Source organism: Danio rerio, chromosome 6 (assembly GCF_049306965.1).
Source record: "Danio rerio strain Tuebingen ecotype United States chromosome 6, GRCz12tu, whole genome shotgun sequence".
Lineage (NCBI taxonomy): Eukaryota > Metazoa > Chordata > Actinopteri > Cypriniformes > Danionidae > Danio > Danio rerio.
The window spans coordinates 12,051,476-12,069,288 of record NC_133181.1 but is presented as its reverse complement, the minus strand read 5'-3'; the positions used below and the strand labels follow the sequence as shown (position 1 = coordinate 12,069,288).

General features: G+C 35.8%; 1 protein-coding gene across 3 annotated transcripts in view; it reads left to right on the top strand.

Moving 5' to 3' along the window:
• myo10l1 (myosin X, like 1) overlaps positions 1-13,318 on the top strand; it is a 153,922-nt gene extending 140,604 nt beyond the window's left edge. For all 3 annotated transcript variants that reach the window (XM_073953718.1, XM_073953717.1, XM_001924006.9), the window contains 3 exons: positions 3,317-3,796; positions 4,351-4,542; positions 8,714-13,318. In XM_073953718.1, coding sequence (XP_073809819.1) covers positions 3,317-3,796; positions 4,351-4,542; positions 8,714-8,818 — 777 coding nt within the window. In that variant the 3' untranslated portion in view covers positions 8,819-13,318. The remainder of the gene's footprint in view (positions 1-3,316; positions 3,797-4,350; positions 4,543-8,713) is intronic.
• The last annotated feature ends 4,495 nt before the right edge of the window (positions 13,319-17,813 follow it).

Below are 17,813 nucleotides of genomic sequence, written 5' to 3'. Positions count from 1 at the left end.
TACCTTTGTAACCTGTAATGTAATGTTATGGACATTTAATAGACTGTCTACACACTTAGAAAAAAGATATGAGAGCTGTAAATGGAGCCATACCTTTCTAACAGGTATACATTTGTATTAAAAGAGTCCATATTGGTACCTCAAAGATATTTACATTTACATTTTACATTTACATTTAGTCATTTAGCAGACGCTTTTATCCAAAGCGACTTACAAATGAGGACAAGGAAGCAATTTACACAACTAAAAGAGCAACAATGAATAAGTGCTATAGGCAAGTTTCAGGTCTGTAAAGTCTAAGAAGGAAAGCATTAGTAATTTTTTTTTCTTTTTTTTTGAGAACAGTTAGTGGTATATCCAGAGAGGCAATTGCAGATTAGGAAGTGAAGTGGAGACTAAATAGTTTAGTTTTTAGTCGTTTCTTGAAAACAGCGAGTGACTCTGCCGTTCTGATGCAGTTAGCCCACCAACTGGGCAGATTGAACGCGAGCGTTCGGGAAAGTGATTTCGTCCCTCTTTGGGATGGAACCACGAGGCGATGTTCATTCACAGAACGTAAGTTTCTGGAGGGCACATAGATCTGCAGAAGTGAGAGCAGATTAGAAGGAGCAAAGTCAGAAGTCGCTTTGTAGGCAAACATCAGAGCTTTGAATTTGATGCGAGCAGCAACTGGCAGCCAGTGCAAACGGATGAGCAGCGGAGTGACATGTGCTCTTTTAGGTTCATTAAAGACCACTCGTGCTTCTGGAGACCGCTCTGTGTTCTGGAGCAGCTGAAGAGGCTTGATAGAGTTAATATATAATATATAGATATATATTCTCTTACCTTTGTTTTCTGTAAGAGTAAATATATAAAACTTGTAAAAATAAAAATATTTCTATGCTATGTCCCTATTTCACACTTTAATCCAGCTTACATGAAATTATTATTACAAATTTGACAGAACATATTAAATATAACATTTTAGATATTAATAATTAAACATATTATAAAGCAAAAGTGGCCAAACTGATTATTAAGATTAAGGGTTGATTTAATAGAAATATTTATTATATTAAAATTTATTTTTAAAAATAAAATGTACTCATTATTATTATTATTATTATTATTTTATTTTTTATTTTTTTATAACCTTTATTTTACAAGGAAAGACACATTGAGATTAAAAATCTCTTTTACAAAAGCGTCCTGGCCTAATTAGGCAGTATACATGTCACATGGGTCTAATAAACAAAAAACAAGTGACAGTTAACATGAATCACACGTTGACCAACAAACTATTCAAACATCTACAAGCCTGTGCTTCAATTTCTAAATCATTTAAACTCTTTTTAAAAGCATTTAATGAAATCAATTCTTTTAACTGCAACTTTATTTGTAGATTATTGCATGCAAAATGTGCTGCGTATGTAAAAGCTTTTTTCCTCCATCTCAGTTCGCACTTTAGGAACAGACAGTAAACAAATATCCTGTGACCAAAGGCTACATTTCTAATTACATTGGAACTGTAATTCTGAAGATATGATGGGAGTAAACCTAGTATAGATTTGTAAACAGATATGCTAATGTTTGAGTCTACATAATGGACAAAGCAGACAAACCTACCCAAGTATACAACAATGATGAGTAAGGGATTTAAAATTAGTAAAATCTTAGTGCACCATGGTAAACAGTATCCAGTGCATGCAGACTCTGAGACGAAGGATGCACATAAATCAAGGGTGTAGAATTAGCATGGATGGAGGAGATGTGTCCCCACCAATATCCACAGATTATTGAAATGTCCCCAGAATTGAATCGCCTCCAAAATAAAATAATGCTTTGTCGAAATTTTCAGCAGCTGCATTTCAAAGAAGTTCACTACAAGTCCACCATAATAGTAACCATGGATGTACAATAAAAAAAACATTTGTTTCTATTTTGGCCTCCACGACAGTTATGAAAAAACAACAATCGAGATAAATTGGTTGTTGTGTCCCCTTTCCAGAAGTCTGTATTCATTTCTTGTTAAAGTAAAATCATGTAAATTTACTTTTACACCATAAGGCATGCTTGATTTAATGTTGTTGTTTTTTTTATTACTAATTGTATTTGATTTATTTATTAAAGTTTCTTTAAGTTTGAAATAGAACATGTCCTGTTCTGTTTGCACACTAAGAGAAGGAAAAGCACATAGACATGTAAAGTCATCTTTTAGCTTCAAGTGCATAAATGGCAATGTTATACTTGCAAAAATGTGTTAAGATGTGTAATTGATAATGCACAAATAAGCCCTTAGTAAACGGAGGTCTTTATTAAACTACCCTTTTGACAGTAATTCTTTAACTTTACATTTTAAATGTGAAGTTACAGTTGGTGGGTGGGTTGGTGTTAAATTAGGTCCCCACCAGTATCAAAAGCAAATCTGCACCCTTCATATAGATAACAGACCAATTTTGCATCAACCAGCTTCTTTTAAACGTCCATAGAAAGGCAGTTATTTATTCTACAATAGTCTAAAATTCCTTGTAATTTATTAACCCATCTCTGAATGTGAGAACTAAAAGAAAGTGTATCATTAATTAAAATTCCAAAATTTTTTACTGGGACACAAATTCAATCTCTAATATTTTATAATCAGTTTAAAGATAAAAAAAAAAAAAGTAAATATATATATATAGACACTTCTATACAGCTTAAAGTGACATTTAAAGGCTTAACTAGGTTAATTAGGTTAACTAGGCAGGTTAGGGTAATTAGGCAAGTTATTGTATAACGATGGTTTGTTCTGTAGACTATTGAAAAAATATATAGATTAAAGGGGGTAATAATTTTGACCTTAAAATGGCTTTTAAAAAATTTAAAACTGCTTTTATTTAAGCAGAAACAAAACAAATAAGACTTTCCCCAGAAGAAAAAATATTATCAAACATACTGTGCAAAGTTCCTTGCTCTGTTAAACATCATTTGGGAAATATATATATATATATATATATATATATATATATATATATATATATATATATATATATATATATATATATATATATATATATATATATATAATATATATATATATATATATATATATATATATATATATATATATATATATATATATATATGTTATGTATATCTATATATATAAATATTTTTTTTTTTTAAGTAAATATATTAAAGACAAAATCTAAATTAGAATTAAAGATTTGAAAGAGCTTATGAAATAGCATGGTTGGCCAACTTAGGCCTTTTTGCCCTAATTTGTGTAACACTGTTATAAAGTCACAGATTTTCTATATATTTCCTCCTTATTTCTCCTGTTTCCACCATCTCTCAGGCTCATGAGAGTCTAATCAGTGGTCATTTCCCAGCGCCTGAGGAAACCCTCCAGCACTTAGCAGCCCTGCGCCTGCAGTACATCCATGGGGATGTGGCCCGGACGCCCTGGAGCCTGAGCAGTGTGTACCCCGTGGGGCGACTCCGCACACGCATCTTCCAGTCCACCAAAGCAGGGGGCGCCGGAGTACCCGGTGCTGGTATGGTCGGGCCTGGAGGGCACACTTTAGAACGCCGGAAGACCAACTTCCTGGACGGGACACTAAGGCGCAGCTTCAAGACGGGATCGCTGAAGAAACAGCGTGTGGAGGAGGAACACATGCTGGAGATGTTTGTGAAGGAGGAGATGTCTGCCACGCTGACCAGTGTGCTGGAGAAATGGAGCCGTCTGCAGGGCATGCCTCAACACCAGGCCATGCTCAACTACATGACCGTGATCAAAGAGTGGCCAGGATATGGGTCTACGCTGTTTGATGTCGAGGTGACTATCGTTTTCATTAAAGGCCTGTTTACACTTTTTATTTTAAGGATTAGTTGTAAATACAGAATTATTATTAAAATGATTGTAAACACACATTTCAAATATTGGTAATTTCTGAACAGAAAATCCGATGTGATCAATTTTTCAAAGATCAGATCAGTGTATTAAGACTTGAATTCTAAAATGCGAATGAGCCTGCATATGAAGCATTTAATTAATCATTTAATTAAAAAATGAAAACACATATAACAACAGAATTTCTGTGGAAAAAAGTCATCAAACAAAACAAACTTTAATAAACTAGCACTCAGGAACAAAAATATAAACATAGTTGAGCTAAGGGTTTACAAACTGACGGATAATCCATCATAAGCTTAGATTCATAAAATTCAGACTGGTCTAAGCTGCTTTTTCAGCAGTCATATAATCAGATCTCCTACAGTATTATTAGTGTAGCTATAATGTTATGATACAGTAAATCTCAGTGCTTAACCACTAATATTATTTGAATTCATTAGTAATGTGTGTTTGTGTATGTTTTTGTGTCTCTACAGTGTAAGGAAGGGGGCTTCCCACATGATCTGTGGCTGGGCGTCAGTGCTGAAAATGTCTCGGTGTACAAACGAGGTGAACCCAAACCCCTTGAAACTTTCCAGTATGAGCACATTGTATTCTTTGGAGCACCTCAGCCCAGCACTTACAAAATCATAGTTGATGAAAGAGAGATGTTCTTCGAAACGTCACAGGTAACAAACTTTTGTGCCTTTGCTATCAGTGCATAATTTGGTTTTGTATTTCTTTTCGCTAGTTTAATATGTTAATGTAATTTATTCCTGCAATGCAAAGCTGAATTTTCAGTGAAGTCTTGTCACAGAATTCTTCAGAAATCAGTATAATATGCTAATTTGGTGTTTAATAATCTTTTTTTTTTTATTACACTGTAAATAGCGACCAGTTAAAATGTTTAATTAAACCAAGTACCTGCTGCCTTAAAAGTGACAATTTAACTTAAAAAAATTATATAAACAACTTATAAAAGTATATAAATGTGTTGTAACTTAAATTAGGGATAAAGTACATCCAGAAGGTTGTTATCGCAGAATAAAGCTTGACAGGCTTATCAGAAGCCTGAAAGAAACCAGACATAAAAAATGTTTTGAGCTGTAATAGTTTATTAATTCTTTAATTATACGCAAAGCTGACAGAAACGAAAACAGTTAAATACAGTTGAATGGAGTGTACACTAACCTGCTCATTCTTCCGTCACAAGATGGCGCCAAACAGTCAAAAGCACATAGCTGACGGCAACAAAACCAGTTGAACGGAGCATATACTAATCTGTGTAATAGTCATTCGTGAGATGGAGCAAAACACATGCATTTACATGGGGATTCACATGGGGATTTAGGGTCACTGATTGAGCGAGTGCGTGTCTGAAGTTGGGGCTAATGCGATTGTCATTTCGTTGGTGGTTGAAAAGTTGAGAATTTCCCAACTTCTGCAGCAAACAATGCCGCTGAAGCTGCACAGACAGATCCACAATGCAGTTCGGCAAAGCCTGACGTCACCCATTCAAAATGAATAGGAAGCGTTGACGCTGACGCCCTGTGTGAATGAGGTGACAGACTACAGATACATATGAATGTGGATGTAAGTATATAGATGTAAACATATTCACTGGATACGTCAAGGAGATCCAAAGTTCCTAGATGAGTTATTCAGCAGTTGTTATCTTAGAATAACATAACTTAAAATGTATGAACTGACCAATCAGAATCGACTGAATGTAAGTTGACTTAGAGTAACTTCATTTTTATAATTATCCACACATTTCATCTACTTAAAGTCTTTAAAATAATTACAATGTTTATTTTACTAGCGCACATTATTATTCTTTAAGTCAACAATACTATTCGCTTTGGAGTGGTGGTCATTCTCTGTTTATGTCGGTTTGGTGTGTCAGTTTTCTTTACCTTGCTTCTCTTACCATTAGTTTGCTACAAGGGAATGATGCAAAAAAGAAAGCCCCACTCCCTACTCAATGTTTTATTTCAGTTGGAATTACTTTAAAATCAACAAGTTTACTTGCTTCTATGAGTAAAGTCAACTAATCGCTTTATGACTGTTCAAAACAGTTGTGCTATTAAACCTTTTTTAGTACTATAGTAGTATATACCAAGTATACTTTTTTGAATAAAAGCATTCAAAAGATATAAAAAGCAGATATAAATGCATAATTAAAATATAATATAAAAATAAATGCATTTATTAAAATAAAATGCAAATATTAGTCAGACCACCTAGTTTTTCATGAATTTCTTCATGAAACCTCCATCACTGTAAGCTGCTTGCTGTTCTGTCTGTTCTGTTGCTCCGTTTGTTAGATGTTTGCTCACACTTTATTTTGCAGTCTGACATGCGTCAAAAGTACAAAACACCCAGTTCACACCACAGAATGCCTAATCCAATCTTTTCATTGACATCACATGTAAATCACTCCCGATTCATCCACATCTGCTTATTGCATAGGCTGCAAAACAATTTCCCCATTCTAATGTAATGATTGTGAGGGCGCAGGTGAGATTTCTATTTTTACACTCAAATACATCACGTGTGCTGCGTATGTAACCTCTATAAGTCACGTAAAACAATACATTGCAAACTGAAATAAATATAATTTGATTATATGGTTTGGAATGGGATGTTTTTATATTATTTACATTTTTTGTGATTATTTTGCTTTTTTTTTTTTTTTTTTTTGATGTAAAAAGGATGAGGGAAAAAAATAATACCAAAAAAAACATTTACAGAAATATTCTTAACCTATACATCTAAGGAAGAGGCCCCATATTTTATCATACAACTGTTTGCCAAATCTAGAGAAACATAACCTTTCCAGCTTAAAGACAGAAACCCTTTCAGCAAACCATTTAAAAAAATTGGATGTGTTGTGGATTTTCACTTCAGAATCAGAATTGATGTTTAGGCCACATTAGAGCCTGGTCTGAACATCCAAGCAGTGCTAATTCCACATTCATTTTAATGTCCATTTCACCAGCCTGGGAATAAAGTCCAAAGATACTTTTCCAAAACTCAGATACTTCTGGACAGGACCAGAATATATGACCGTAGGTCTTGACTGTGCCATTGCATTTATCACACAGAGAAGTGATAGAAGGATACAGCTTATTAAGTTTAGCTTTAGTGCAATATATGCATCACTTTAAATTGTATGAGCTGTAGTCTAGAGATCTGCGCGGGACTACATTTTGAATCCCGCCATATATTAAGCACTTGATGTCCCGCTGCCCGACCCGCCCCGTTTTCTATCCGCCGCGCCCGATCCCGCTAAAGAGCGGGGGGAGAACAAAACCGAAAAATCACCCAGTTATACAGTCCAGACAGCCTATAACAAGCTGTTTGTATAAACACACGCACGCACAGCACCAAGCACACACACACAGACAAAGCTTTCTCTCTCATTCGCGCGCGCACGCCCTCTAACACACACTCATAAGCACCAAGCACAAACACAGGCAATGAGTCAAAGCTCTCTATCTCTCATTCGCGCGCGCGCGCACACACACACACACACACACACACACATCTCTCATTTGCGCGTGCGCATACATACACACACACACACACTGCAACAAACAAGCTAAACACAGCATCGGCTATTTCATTTACACACATACATACGCGTGCTCTCTCGGGAGTCGGGAGCGATATTGCTAGACAGCCCGCTCCCGTCCCAAATTAAACCCGTTACCGACCGCTCCCGTGATTTATTCGGAAATTTATACCCACGCCGTAGAAATCTGGTCGGGTCCCGCGGCGCCCGCGGGACAGCCGCGGGAATGCAGACCTCTACTGTAGTAGTCTAACATTTATAGAGCAAGAGTGAATACGACTCAATCCCTCTTCCCAAATAGAGGATGAAATGTCATTTCCTGATTCCCAAGAATCTTTAAGGTGTGCAATAAAAACCGAAACGTGAGAAGCAAACAGATTTTATAAATTTGGTCACTAAATGTTTCTTCATTGGGCACTGTCTCAAAATCTTGTATAAATCATGATCAAGAGAGAGTTCCTCGCACTGAGGAAAATTGTGTTTGATAAAATGACGCACCTGTAAATAACGAAAAAAGTGTGATTGTGAGAGACCAAAAGTTTTATATAAGTATTCAAATGTGTGGTCAGTGTGTCATACATAAAAATCCTTCTTTGAACGCAGTCCTATGTCACTCCAAAAAGTAAAGACCTTATCAAGTTGTCTTTGCACAAAATCATGATTTTTGCAGACAGGTTAATAAATGAAGGGATGTTCAATCTTTAACGGCATTTTCACTTGCTTTAAAATTTTCATAGAATTATGAACAATATTATTCTTGCATTGAACCATTTTCAATGATTTTGACCACAAAATTGCAGCTAAACAACTGTTACCAACTGAACAAGCCTCAAAATGCAGCCACTTAGGACATGTATCTAACTGATCGGAAGCGACTTGATCACACCATGCCAAAACATCATAGCCCTCATGTTAGCTGCCCAATAGCATTGACGGAAGGTGGGCAGCGCTAGCCCTCCCACTTTCCTAGATTTTTGCAAATGAGGTTTTGAAATTCTGTGAGCCTTTTAGCTCCATGATTATTCGGCGTTTAATCAAGAATTTTGCAGGACCGAAAAAATTTGCGACTTTTTGTTGAGTTTGCGTTGGATTCAGTGATCGCAGAATCGCGAAAAACTAGGGGGTCTGATTAATGTCTATAAATATAGTTTCTTTGCTCTCAAGCAAGTCTTACCTCTAATACTTAGTGAATATTTGAATGTAGTGCTTCCCGTTCCTACAACAGTTTTAGCCTTAGTATTTGGTAGTGTTAATAACCAGTGTGCTTCATTGTGTGTTTTAAGGTGGGTGAAATCACGAAGATCATGAAGGCTTACATCAATATGATCGTCAAAAAGCGCTGCAGCATCATGTCCATCACCAGCAACAGCAGCGCCTGGATGAGGTGATCGACACCACCCAGAGCTCCAAATGTACAGCTACACAACATGACGAACGAGAAATACACTACTGACGAAAGAGGAAAGCAGAGACTTCACCACTCCAAACGTTTCAACTCCTCTGTCTTACCTATCCCGAATACAACAGCACGCTCACCATTATTTAATATTTATTCAGACTAATTTCACCTTTACGAAGCACAATGAATTCTGGTAACCTGCTCACTGTTCCCCTCCCCTCACTGCCAGCACTCTGACTGATGACCAAACGTGTTTATTTACATGCCTGTCCTCCATTTTGTTTCCTTCTCTCTACCCTCAGATTGCAGTCAGTGATGTTGTACCCAACCACAACTCCTATTTAATGATACCGAGGTGTGTATAATATGCTTGTGTGCGAGATCAGAATTTGCACAGGCACACACATTCACACAAGCGTATGTTTTGTGGAGCACACGCAGAGCTATTTTGTAAAGCCATGAAAGCACTAAGTAGGAGAAATATGCGTTAACATTCCCATTCATTTCAATGGCAGCTGCTAGGCTGGCGCAGGACCCGCAGAACTATAAGATATAAATTCTGCAATTCTTCGCTTATGGCTTCTGCTCATGCTTACATCAAGGTTTATCAGCCAATCACCTGAGACTTAGATGCCATGTGACTAAACAAATGACATCATGGCAGCACTGATTGGGTGATGGTGCAGCAAGGAATATATTATTCACATATTAGACACCTATTGTATAATGGAAGATGTGCAATCTACTGAATAGTTGCGCCCCAGGAAGTGTAGTGAAAACATCTACCAGTAGGGGGCCACCATGAGTCAGTCAGCCAATCAGATTGCAGTTTATCTGTGGCCAGAAGCATATGGATATCTGTGTGGCTCCTCACACATTATCAATGCAACAAACGTCCTATTTTGTATTACATGCCAGAGTCTATAAATACATATGCTGAAGTGTTACATTTGATACTGTGTCTACAATTATTCGTATTTACATTCGTTGGGATGTTTGCTTTTCTGTTCTTTTGCAAAGCGTGTGTAACTTTAACTGTACCGGTGCACAAAAACACACCCATTTTGGTGACCTATAGCGTTGAATGAAAAATGCAAGTCATAGGTATCAAGGTTTGCTATTGCTGAAATCAGATAATGGCGGCTTACAATGCAAGTGATGAAAAGAGGCAGTATCGGTAGACAAGTATTAAGCTACAGAAGATTCAATAAGCATGTTTTTGTACTGGTTCAATGCATATACATAACAATACTTGTGCAACACTACAGTTTTTATGTTACAGCCTTATTACAAAATGGACTAAATTAATTTATTTGCTCAAGATTTTACACACAATACCTCATAATGACGATGTAAAAATAGATTTTTTAAAATTGTTGCAAATTTATTAAAAACAAAAAACCTGAAAAATCACATGTACACAAGTATTTACAGCCTTTGCCGTGAAGCTCTAAATTGAGCTCAGGTATATTCTGTTTCCACTGATCATTCTTGAGATGTTTCAGCAGCTTAATTGGAGTTCACCTGTGGTAAATTCAGTTGATTGGACATGATTTGAAAAGGTATACACCTGTCTATATAAGGTCCCAGTTGCAGTTGACAGTGCATGTCAAAGCACAAACCAAGCATGAAGACAAAGGAATTGTCTGTAGACCTCTAAGACAGGATTGTCTGGAGGCACAAGGCTGAAGAAGGTAACAGAAAAATTTCTGTTGCTCTGAAAGTTCCAATGAGCACAGTGGCCTCCATCATCCGTAAGTGGAAGATGTTTGAAACCACCAGGACTCTTTCTAGAGCTGGCTGGCCATCTAAGCTGAGTGATTGGGGAAGAAGGGCCTTAGTCAGGGAGGTGATAAATAACCCGATGGTCACTCTGTCTGAGCTCCAGTGTTCTTCTTAGGAGAGAGGAGAACCTTACAGAAGGACAACCATCTGTGCAGCAATCCACCAATCAGGCTTGTATGGTAGAGTGGCCAGACGGAAGCCACTCCTCACCTGGAATTTGCCAAAGGGCATCTGAAGGACTCTCAGGCCATAAGAAGCCTTAAATTGTCCAGCCAGAGCCTGGATCTAAATCCTATTGAACATCTCTGGAGAGATCTGAAAATGCCTGTATACCATAGCTTCTTATCCAACCTGATAGAGCTTAAGAGGTACTGCAAAACTTCACAAAGACAGGTGTGCCAAGCTTGTGGCATCATATTCAAAAACACTTGAGGCTGTAATTGCTGCCAAACGTGCATCAACAAAGTATTGAGCAAAGGCTGTGAATACTAGTGTACATGAGATTTTTCAGGTATTTTTATTTATAATAAATTTGCAACAATTTCAAAAAATCTCTTTTTACATTGTCGTTATTGGGTTTTGTATGTAGAATTTTGAGGAAACAAATGAATTGAATCCGTTTTGGAATAAGGCTGTAACATAAAAAGATGTGGAAAAAGTAAAGCTCTATGAATACTTTCCGGATGCAACGTATCCTAGGATTGCACACTTGAAGCAATTTGATGCAAAAATAATCTGCCAACTGTTGAAGATCTTAGTCATATACGTACAGTTTAAAGGTTTGGGTGTCAGTAAGATTTTATCGTACAGTTAAGCTCATTTTTAAGGCAATGATGAGTTAAATGGATCAAAAGTGACAGTAAAAATAATTGAAATGTTTAAAAAAAATTATTTCTTCAAATGAATCCAAGAATTATGAAGAAAACATAAAATGGTTTCCAAAGAAAGTAGTTTCAGCTATGATAAAGATATGATAAATGTTTCACAAGTTCAGCTTATTCTATTATATTATTCCGCATATTAGAATAATTTCTGAAGGATCATGTGACACAAGTAGCTTCATTTTAAAATACTGTACACTACCTGATAGCCTTGTCGACGATCCCAGTTGTAAAAGAATCAAAAATTAACTTCACATCTAATTGATCATTTGGAAAAGTGGCAGAAGGTCGATTTCTCAGAGGGATCATTTGTTGAACTGCATCCCATTCATCACAAATACTGCAGAAGACCTACTGGATCCCGCATGAACTGAAGATTGTCATAGAAATCAGTCAAGTTTGGTGAAAGAGAACTCATGGTTTGGGGTTCCATTCAGTATGAGGGAGTGCGAGAGATCTGCAGAGTGGATGGCAACATCAAGAGCCTGAGGTATCAAGACATTTGTGCTGCCCATTACATTACAAACCACAGGAGAGGACAAATTTTTCAGCAGGATAGCGCTCATACTCATACTTCAGCCTCCACATCAAAGTTCCTGAAAGCAAAAAAGGTCAAGGTGCTCCAGGATTGGCCAGCCCAGTCACCAGACATAATTTTTTTTAGCATGTCTGGGGTAAGATGAAGGAGGAGGCATTGAAGATGAATCCAAAGAATCTTGATGAACTTGTCTAAGCTCATGGAAGTCATAAACAATATTCATTCTTTTTCCACTGCATCATGACTAATTATCCTAATGACATAATTAAAAATCAAGGCATGATCATATTTTATTTTGGTAAAATAAGAGTAATTTAGAGGCCTTTGCCTTTCATATGGGCCACTTCTGATACCAAAGGATCAACTAGAAGTCAAGTTATTATTTGTTGTTCCTAAAACTTGGTTAGGCCACAAGACTTTTGTCAGGTAGTGTATATTAAAATAGAAACCTAATTTAGCACAATTAATGTTGTCATAATAGTCGCTAATGTATTTTGATTAAATAAATGGTGAAAACAGTTTTTTTTTTTAATCCAAAAACAGTTTTAAAAAAATCTTACGTCACCCAATCTTCTGTATGATAGTTTATATAATCTCGGCATACATACGAAAACACATAAAACTGTATAATATATCATCACATTTGACTGCAGAGAAAAACCAGCACAAATAGAGACAAGCGGGTTTGGAATCTTTAAAAAAAAATGGTGCTTGAGAAGAATCAAAATGTTTTTGATGTACGTCGTTTGCTGGCATCAACTTTACATTTGCTGTACTGTAAAAAAACACCTCAAGTTCTTTAAAGTGCATTTCGACCAACTGGTGGCTAATCTTATGTAGCTGCGTATCTGTTCCCTTAAATCACAGAAGTGACTGTTTGTCTTTACAAGGACTGCCTCTGAAAAAAAAAGAAGATCATAAACATATTACAACGTACACATTCTCCGAGTTTATGATATATGTGCTCTTAATACAGGTTTATTTTTCTTTGTTTTGGCCGTAGCAGCCTTTTTGTGTTACAAGTCATGACTGGCATTCTTATTAATATTTCACGCCAGAGAGACGACAGACAAAAGAAATCACAGTGGACCATAACACAAATCATCCATTGACTCAATGAGTCGATGAGTCTAAAGTATGCCTGTTGTTTTTTTTTTTTTATGTGAGTATAATCCTGCAGTACCTGTGTAATTTTGCCGTTTGATATGCAACTATATTTGTCAGTGTAATGCAAGTTCTTTTGTGAACGTGTGTATGTCTGAATTGAAACACGGTTATTGATGATGGAATATGATGAAGGTGTTTTTTTGGCGAGCTATGTGTATGGGGACTTCCGTTATGGTTATATTTATGGAAAGCGGGTGGGGGAGGGGTTTGGTGTATTTATCTGTTAGGATAGTGTTATCGTTAATAATTGGGGATAGTATTTGCAGGGGACGCCCTTTCATGCTGATCTCAGATTTAGTTTCTTGAAGGGGTCATGACATTTTATCATTGTTTTAAGATGTTTTTTGAGATTCGCTTATGCCGAATTCACACAGCCGTGAAGCATTGTGACACACATTAAAGGGATAGTTCACCCAATAATGTAAATTTACTCCTTATTTACTCTCCTCCAGGTGGCTCTAAACCTTTATGTGTTTCTTTATCCTGTTAAACACAAAAGAAGATATTTTGAAAAAAGCTGAAAACCTGTAACCATTGACTTTCATAGTAGGAAAAATGAATACTATGGAAGTCAGTGGTTACAGGTTTCCAGCTTTCTTTAAAATATCTCCTTTGAGTTTTAAGGAAGAAAGAGTTTGAAAAACAAGTAAAGGGTAGAGTAAATGACGATGTATGTTTGGGTGAACTACCTCTTTAATAGAGGGATGTTTTTTGCCTCCCGCAAATTTTGCGCTCAAGTTAAATTAAAGTTAAAAGTTAAAGTAGAAGCTGTTGAGCTTAACTCCACATTTTATTCTTACACTTGGCTTTGTATGTAATCTACTACACATTTTGTATGAATCCAACATTCATTTTCATCCTTTAGTTAGTCCCAGATTTATCAGCATTTGCCACAGCGGAATGAACCACCAACTACTCTGGCATACATATGTTTTACACAACGGATGCTGAAAACAACATTATATTCACATTTGTTGTGAACCCAGCATGATAATGTCATTTTCAATCCTCATTTGAAATGAAATGACCTGAGATGGAGCCTCTAAGGCTATTACTAAACAACCACTGATTTAATTAGCAATTTCAGTCCATGGAAAACATTACCTGTTTAACAGTGTTCAACAAAAGCATATTTTAATTTACTTTATTTTATTTTAAATACTAAGTTATTTATGCATGATGAAATGTCAGCTGTAAAATGAATGACTATTTATCAAAGAAGTATAAATGCAAATATATATACACCATTGGACTTTCTGTCCAAACTGTTTAATGAGAATGGCATTTTAAAGTATTAAATTTACAGGACGCTTTAAAGGGATAGTTCTCCTAAAAATGAAAATTCCAACCCTGGCTCATTCTGATTACGTACCGCAATATACATTTCTGGAGAGTGCCAAATGCTTGCAGTTTTTTTTTTTGCGAATCCACCAGAAGCCGCTGTGTACGCTTTTTGAGATCTCAAATTTCTCTCGAGTGCTACACGTGCCTGCTGTTCTCACATAAATCAACCAGAGGCCGCTGTTGACTGACTGAACAATCCACCACCCTCCCCCTTCCCTAAACCCAACCAATAGTATTTTAAAAAGCACGGATTGACCTGCCCACCCCCTTCCCTAAACCCAGCTACAGTGTTTTGAAAAGCAATCCAGAAAAAGAACACCCTCGCCTGATTTTTACCACGTTTTAGATTCTACCATATTCTCACCCTGTTATTTACTTGTTTATTTTATTTTTTAGCTTTTTTTTTTGTCTTACCTGCTTTCTGGAACTGTTCATCGTCGCGCTTGACTCCACTCAGCGTCTCGAGTTTGCCAATGTACATGTCGAGCTATCGGACAAATTGGTAGCGGAAAAGCTGTCCATACAGGGGTAAGCGCACAGCTGGTAAGCGCGAAAAGGAACAGTGTCATACCACCCTGTAGCGTTCGTTTTAAAAACAAAATGCAGACATATGTCACTCTGGCTACATAATTCACGATCTCCAGGAACGTATATAGAGCTTTCAGAATGAGTCTGTGTTGGATCATTTACTCTCAATTCACTTTTTCCAAACCAGTTTGAGTCTCGTTCTTCTGAACATAAAATAAGACATTTTGAAAAATGTTTGAAGCCAGTAACCATTAACTTCCATAGTATTTGCTTTTCCTACTATGGATGGATGTCAATGGTTACCAGTTTCCAACATTCTTCAAAATATCTTATTTTGTGTTCAAAGAAATTCATAGTTTACCACTTAAAGATGATTAAATGGTAAAGAAATTTTCATTTTCAGACGGACTGTCCCTTTAATTGTAATAAAAGTCCTTTAGAAACACATTTATAACCAATAGATTTAATAACTCATTTCTAATAACTGATTTATTTTATCTTTGTTATGATGACAGTAAATAATATTTGACTAGATATTTTTTCAAGACACTTCTATACAGCTTAAAGTCACATTTAACTAGGCTTAACTAGGTTAATTAGGCTAATCAGGTTAGGGTAATTAGGCAAGTTATTGTATAATGATGGTTTGTTTTGTAGACTATTGGGAAAAAATAGCTTAAAGGGGCTAATAATTTTGACCTTAAAATGGTTCATTAAAAATTAAAAACTGCTTTTATTCTAGCTGAAATAAAACAAATAAGAATTTCTACAGAAGACAAAATATTATCAGACATGTTATGAAAATTTTCTTGCTCTATGAAACATCATTTGGAAAAAAATTTAAAAGAAAAAAAAGTAAAAGGGGGGAAAATAAATCTGACTTAAACTGTGTGTGTGTGTGTGTGTGTGTGTGTGTGTGTGTGTGTGTGTGTGTGTGTGTGTGTGTGTGTGTGTGTGTGTGTGTGTGTGTGTGTGTGTRTATATATATATATATATATATATATATATATATATATATATATATATATAGTGTGATCAAAACAACATTTGATTTGTCGTGACCTCTTTAACCATTAAGACTCAGATCAGCATTAAAGTGCTGCAGATGCAGTTGAGTTGTGTGTGAGCACTCTGAAGAAATGGATAGAGGTGTTTAGTCATGAATAAGTGAAAAAGATTTGATTTTTATGTGGCAGTGTTTTGGATTAATGAGAAGTGTGTGTGTGTTTGTGTGTGTGTTAAGAGCAGATGGTGTGTTACACACAGAGCAGCTGAGAAGATTCAGGTGCTAGCTTACACTCTGCTTCATACACACATTAATACACACACACAAATGATCATAAACATATGCTCACACACAAAGATCAATAAAAACATTGGTCTCAAACTCAATTCCTGAAGAGCCGCAGCTCTGCACAGTTTTGCTCCAACCCTAATCAAGCACCACTGATCCAACTAATTAAGGTGTTTAAGACTAATAGAGGCTATTTGAATTAGAGGTGGCTGAAGCTAAACTATGCAGAGCTGCGGCCCTCCAGGAATTGAGTTTGAGACCATTGATATAAAACATGTACACGAACATTGCACGGTTGGTTCTGTCTCTCTCACACATTCACACTGGGGTCCTTGCTCAGCTGCAGGCAGCCAGTACAAGGCCTGAATGTAATTTTTTTTCCTCATTGACATTGTCATAATATTACAAATTATAGCTTACTCAGAAAAAAAAAATGAATAATTGTGCTTGTTAAAATATTAAGAGAGAGAGAGAAAATGTTTCTTTTGTAACTGGCTTTACAAAATGCTTTAATAAATTATTGTAATTTATTGCAAGAAGTTGATTTATTTGCATATTGATTATGTCACGTGGAGATTATCTTTACTGCTATTTGACAGCTTTTTATGGTGTTTTATTTACAGTCCACCAGAGGGTGCTAAAAACATCTGAGATATGACTATGCGTTATATTTTCGCCTATTTAATAACATAATAGTAATAATGTAATGTTTAAAATATGGTTATTTGTTTGAACGAATTAATTAAAATAATTTTTATGTATTTTATTTTTGAGATATGTTTATATGTTGGCATTTTATCCTATTTTACAGTTCATGCCCGCTAATTATTTTGATGCTAACATTACATATTCATGTTATTAAATAGTATACATACTGGCAGTATTTGCATTGTAGTTTGATTGTAAAAATTAAAAAAAAAAGGTTTATTGTGATCACGGAAATGTAGGCTCAAGGCTTGTTTTAATTAAGAAAATATAAACCTAAGAGATTAAATGTGTCTATGTTTGGTTGTAAATCTTAAATATGTCTAACAAAGTAAAAGAGTGACATAATCGTTACCTGATAAAGAAGTAAATAAAGTAACTCGTCATTTGTCTTTAGGAATATAATACGAGCAGGGGTGGGTTTTGTCATTTGGGGGACCTAAGCAACCCCCCCCCCCCCCCCCCCAAGTCTGAAGTGCCCCCCTTCTGCTTTTTATTTAATTTTAATTTATTTTGCAGTTTTTTTGTTTTTGTTTATGTCACTCAATCTTTGTTTCTACATTGTATCTTAATGTAAGCTTTACATTTTAAATAATTTGATTTCTTAAAATTAATTTAAACTAAAAAACAACAAGTATATAATGTTTATAAATTTAATTGCTGGACTGCTCCATGATTGGGGGTGGTGGATATTTTTTTCATATTATTATTATTACATAGCATTACATTATAATAACAATAA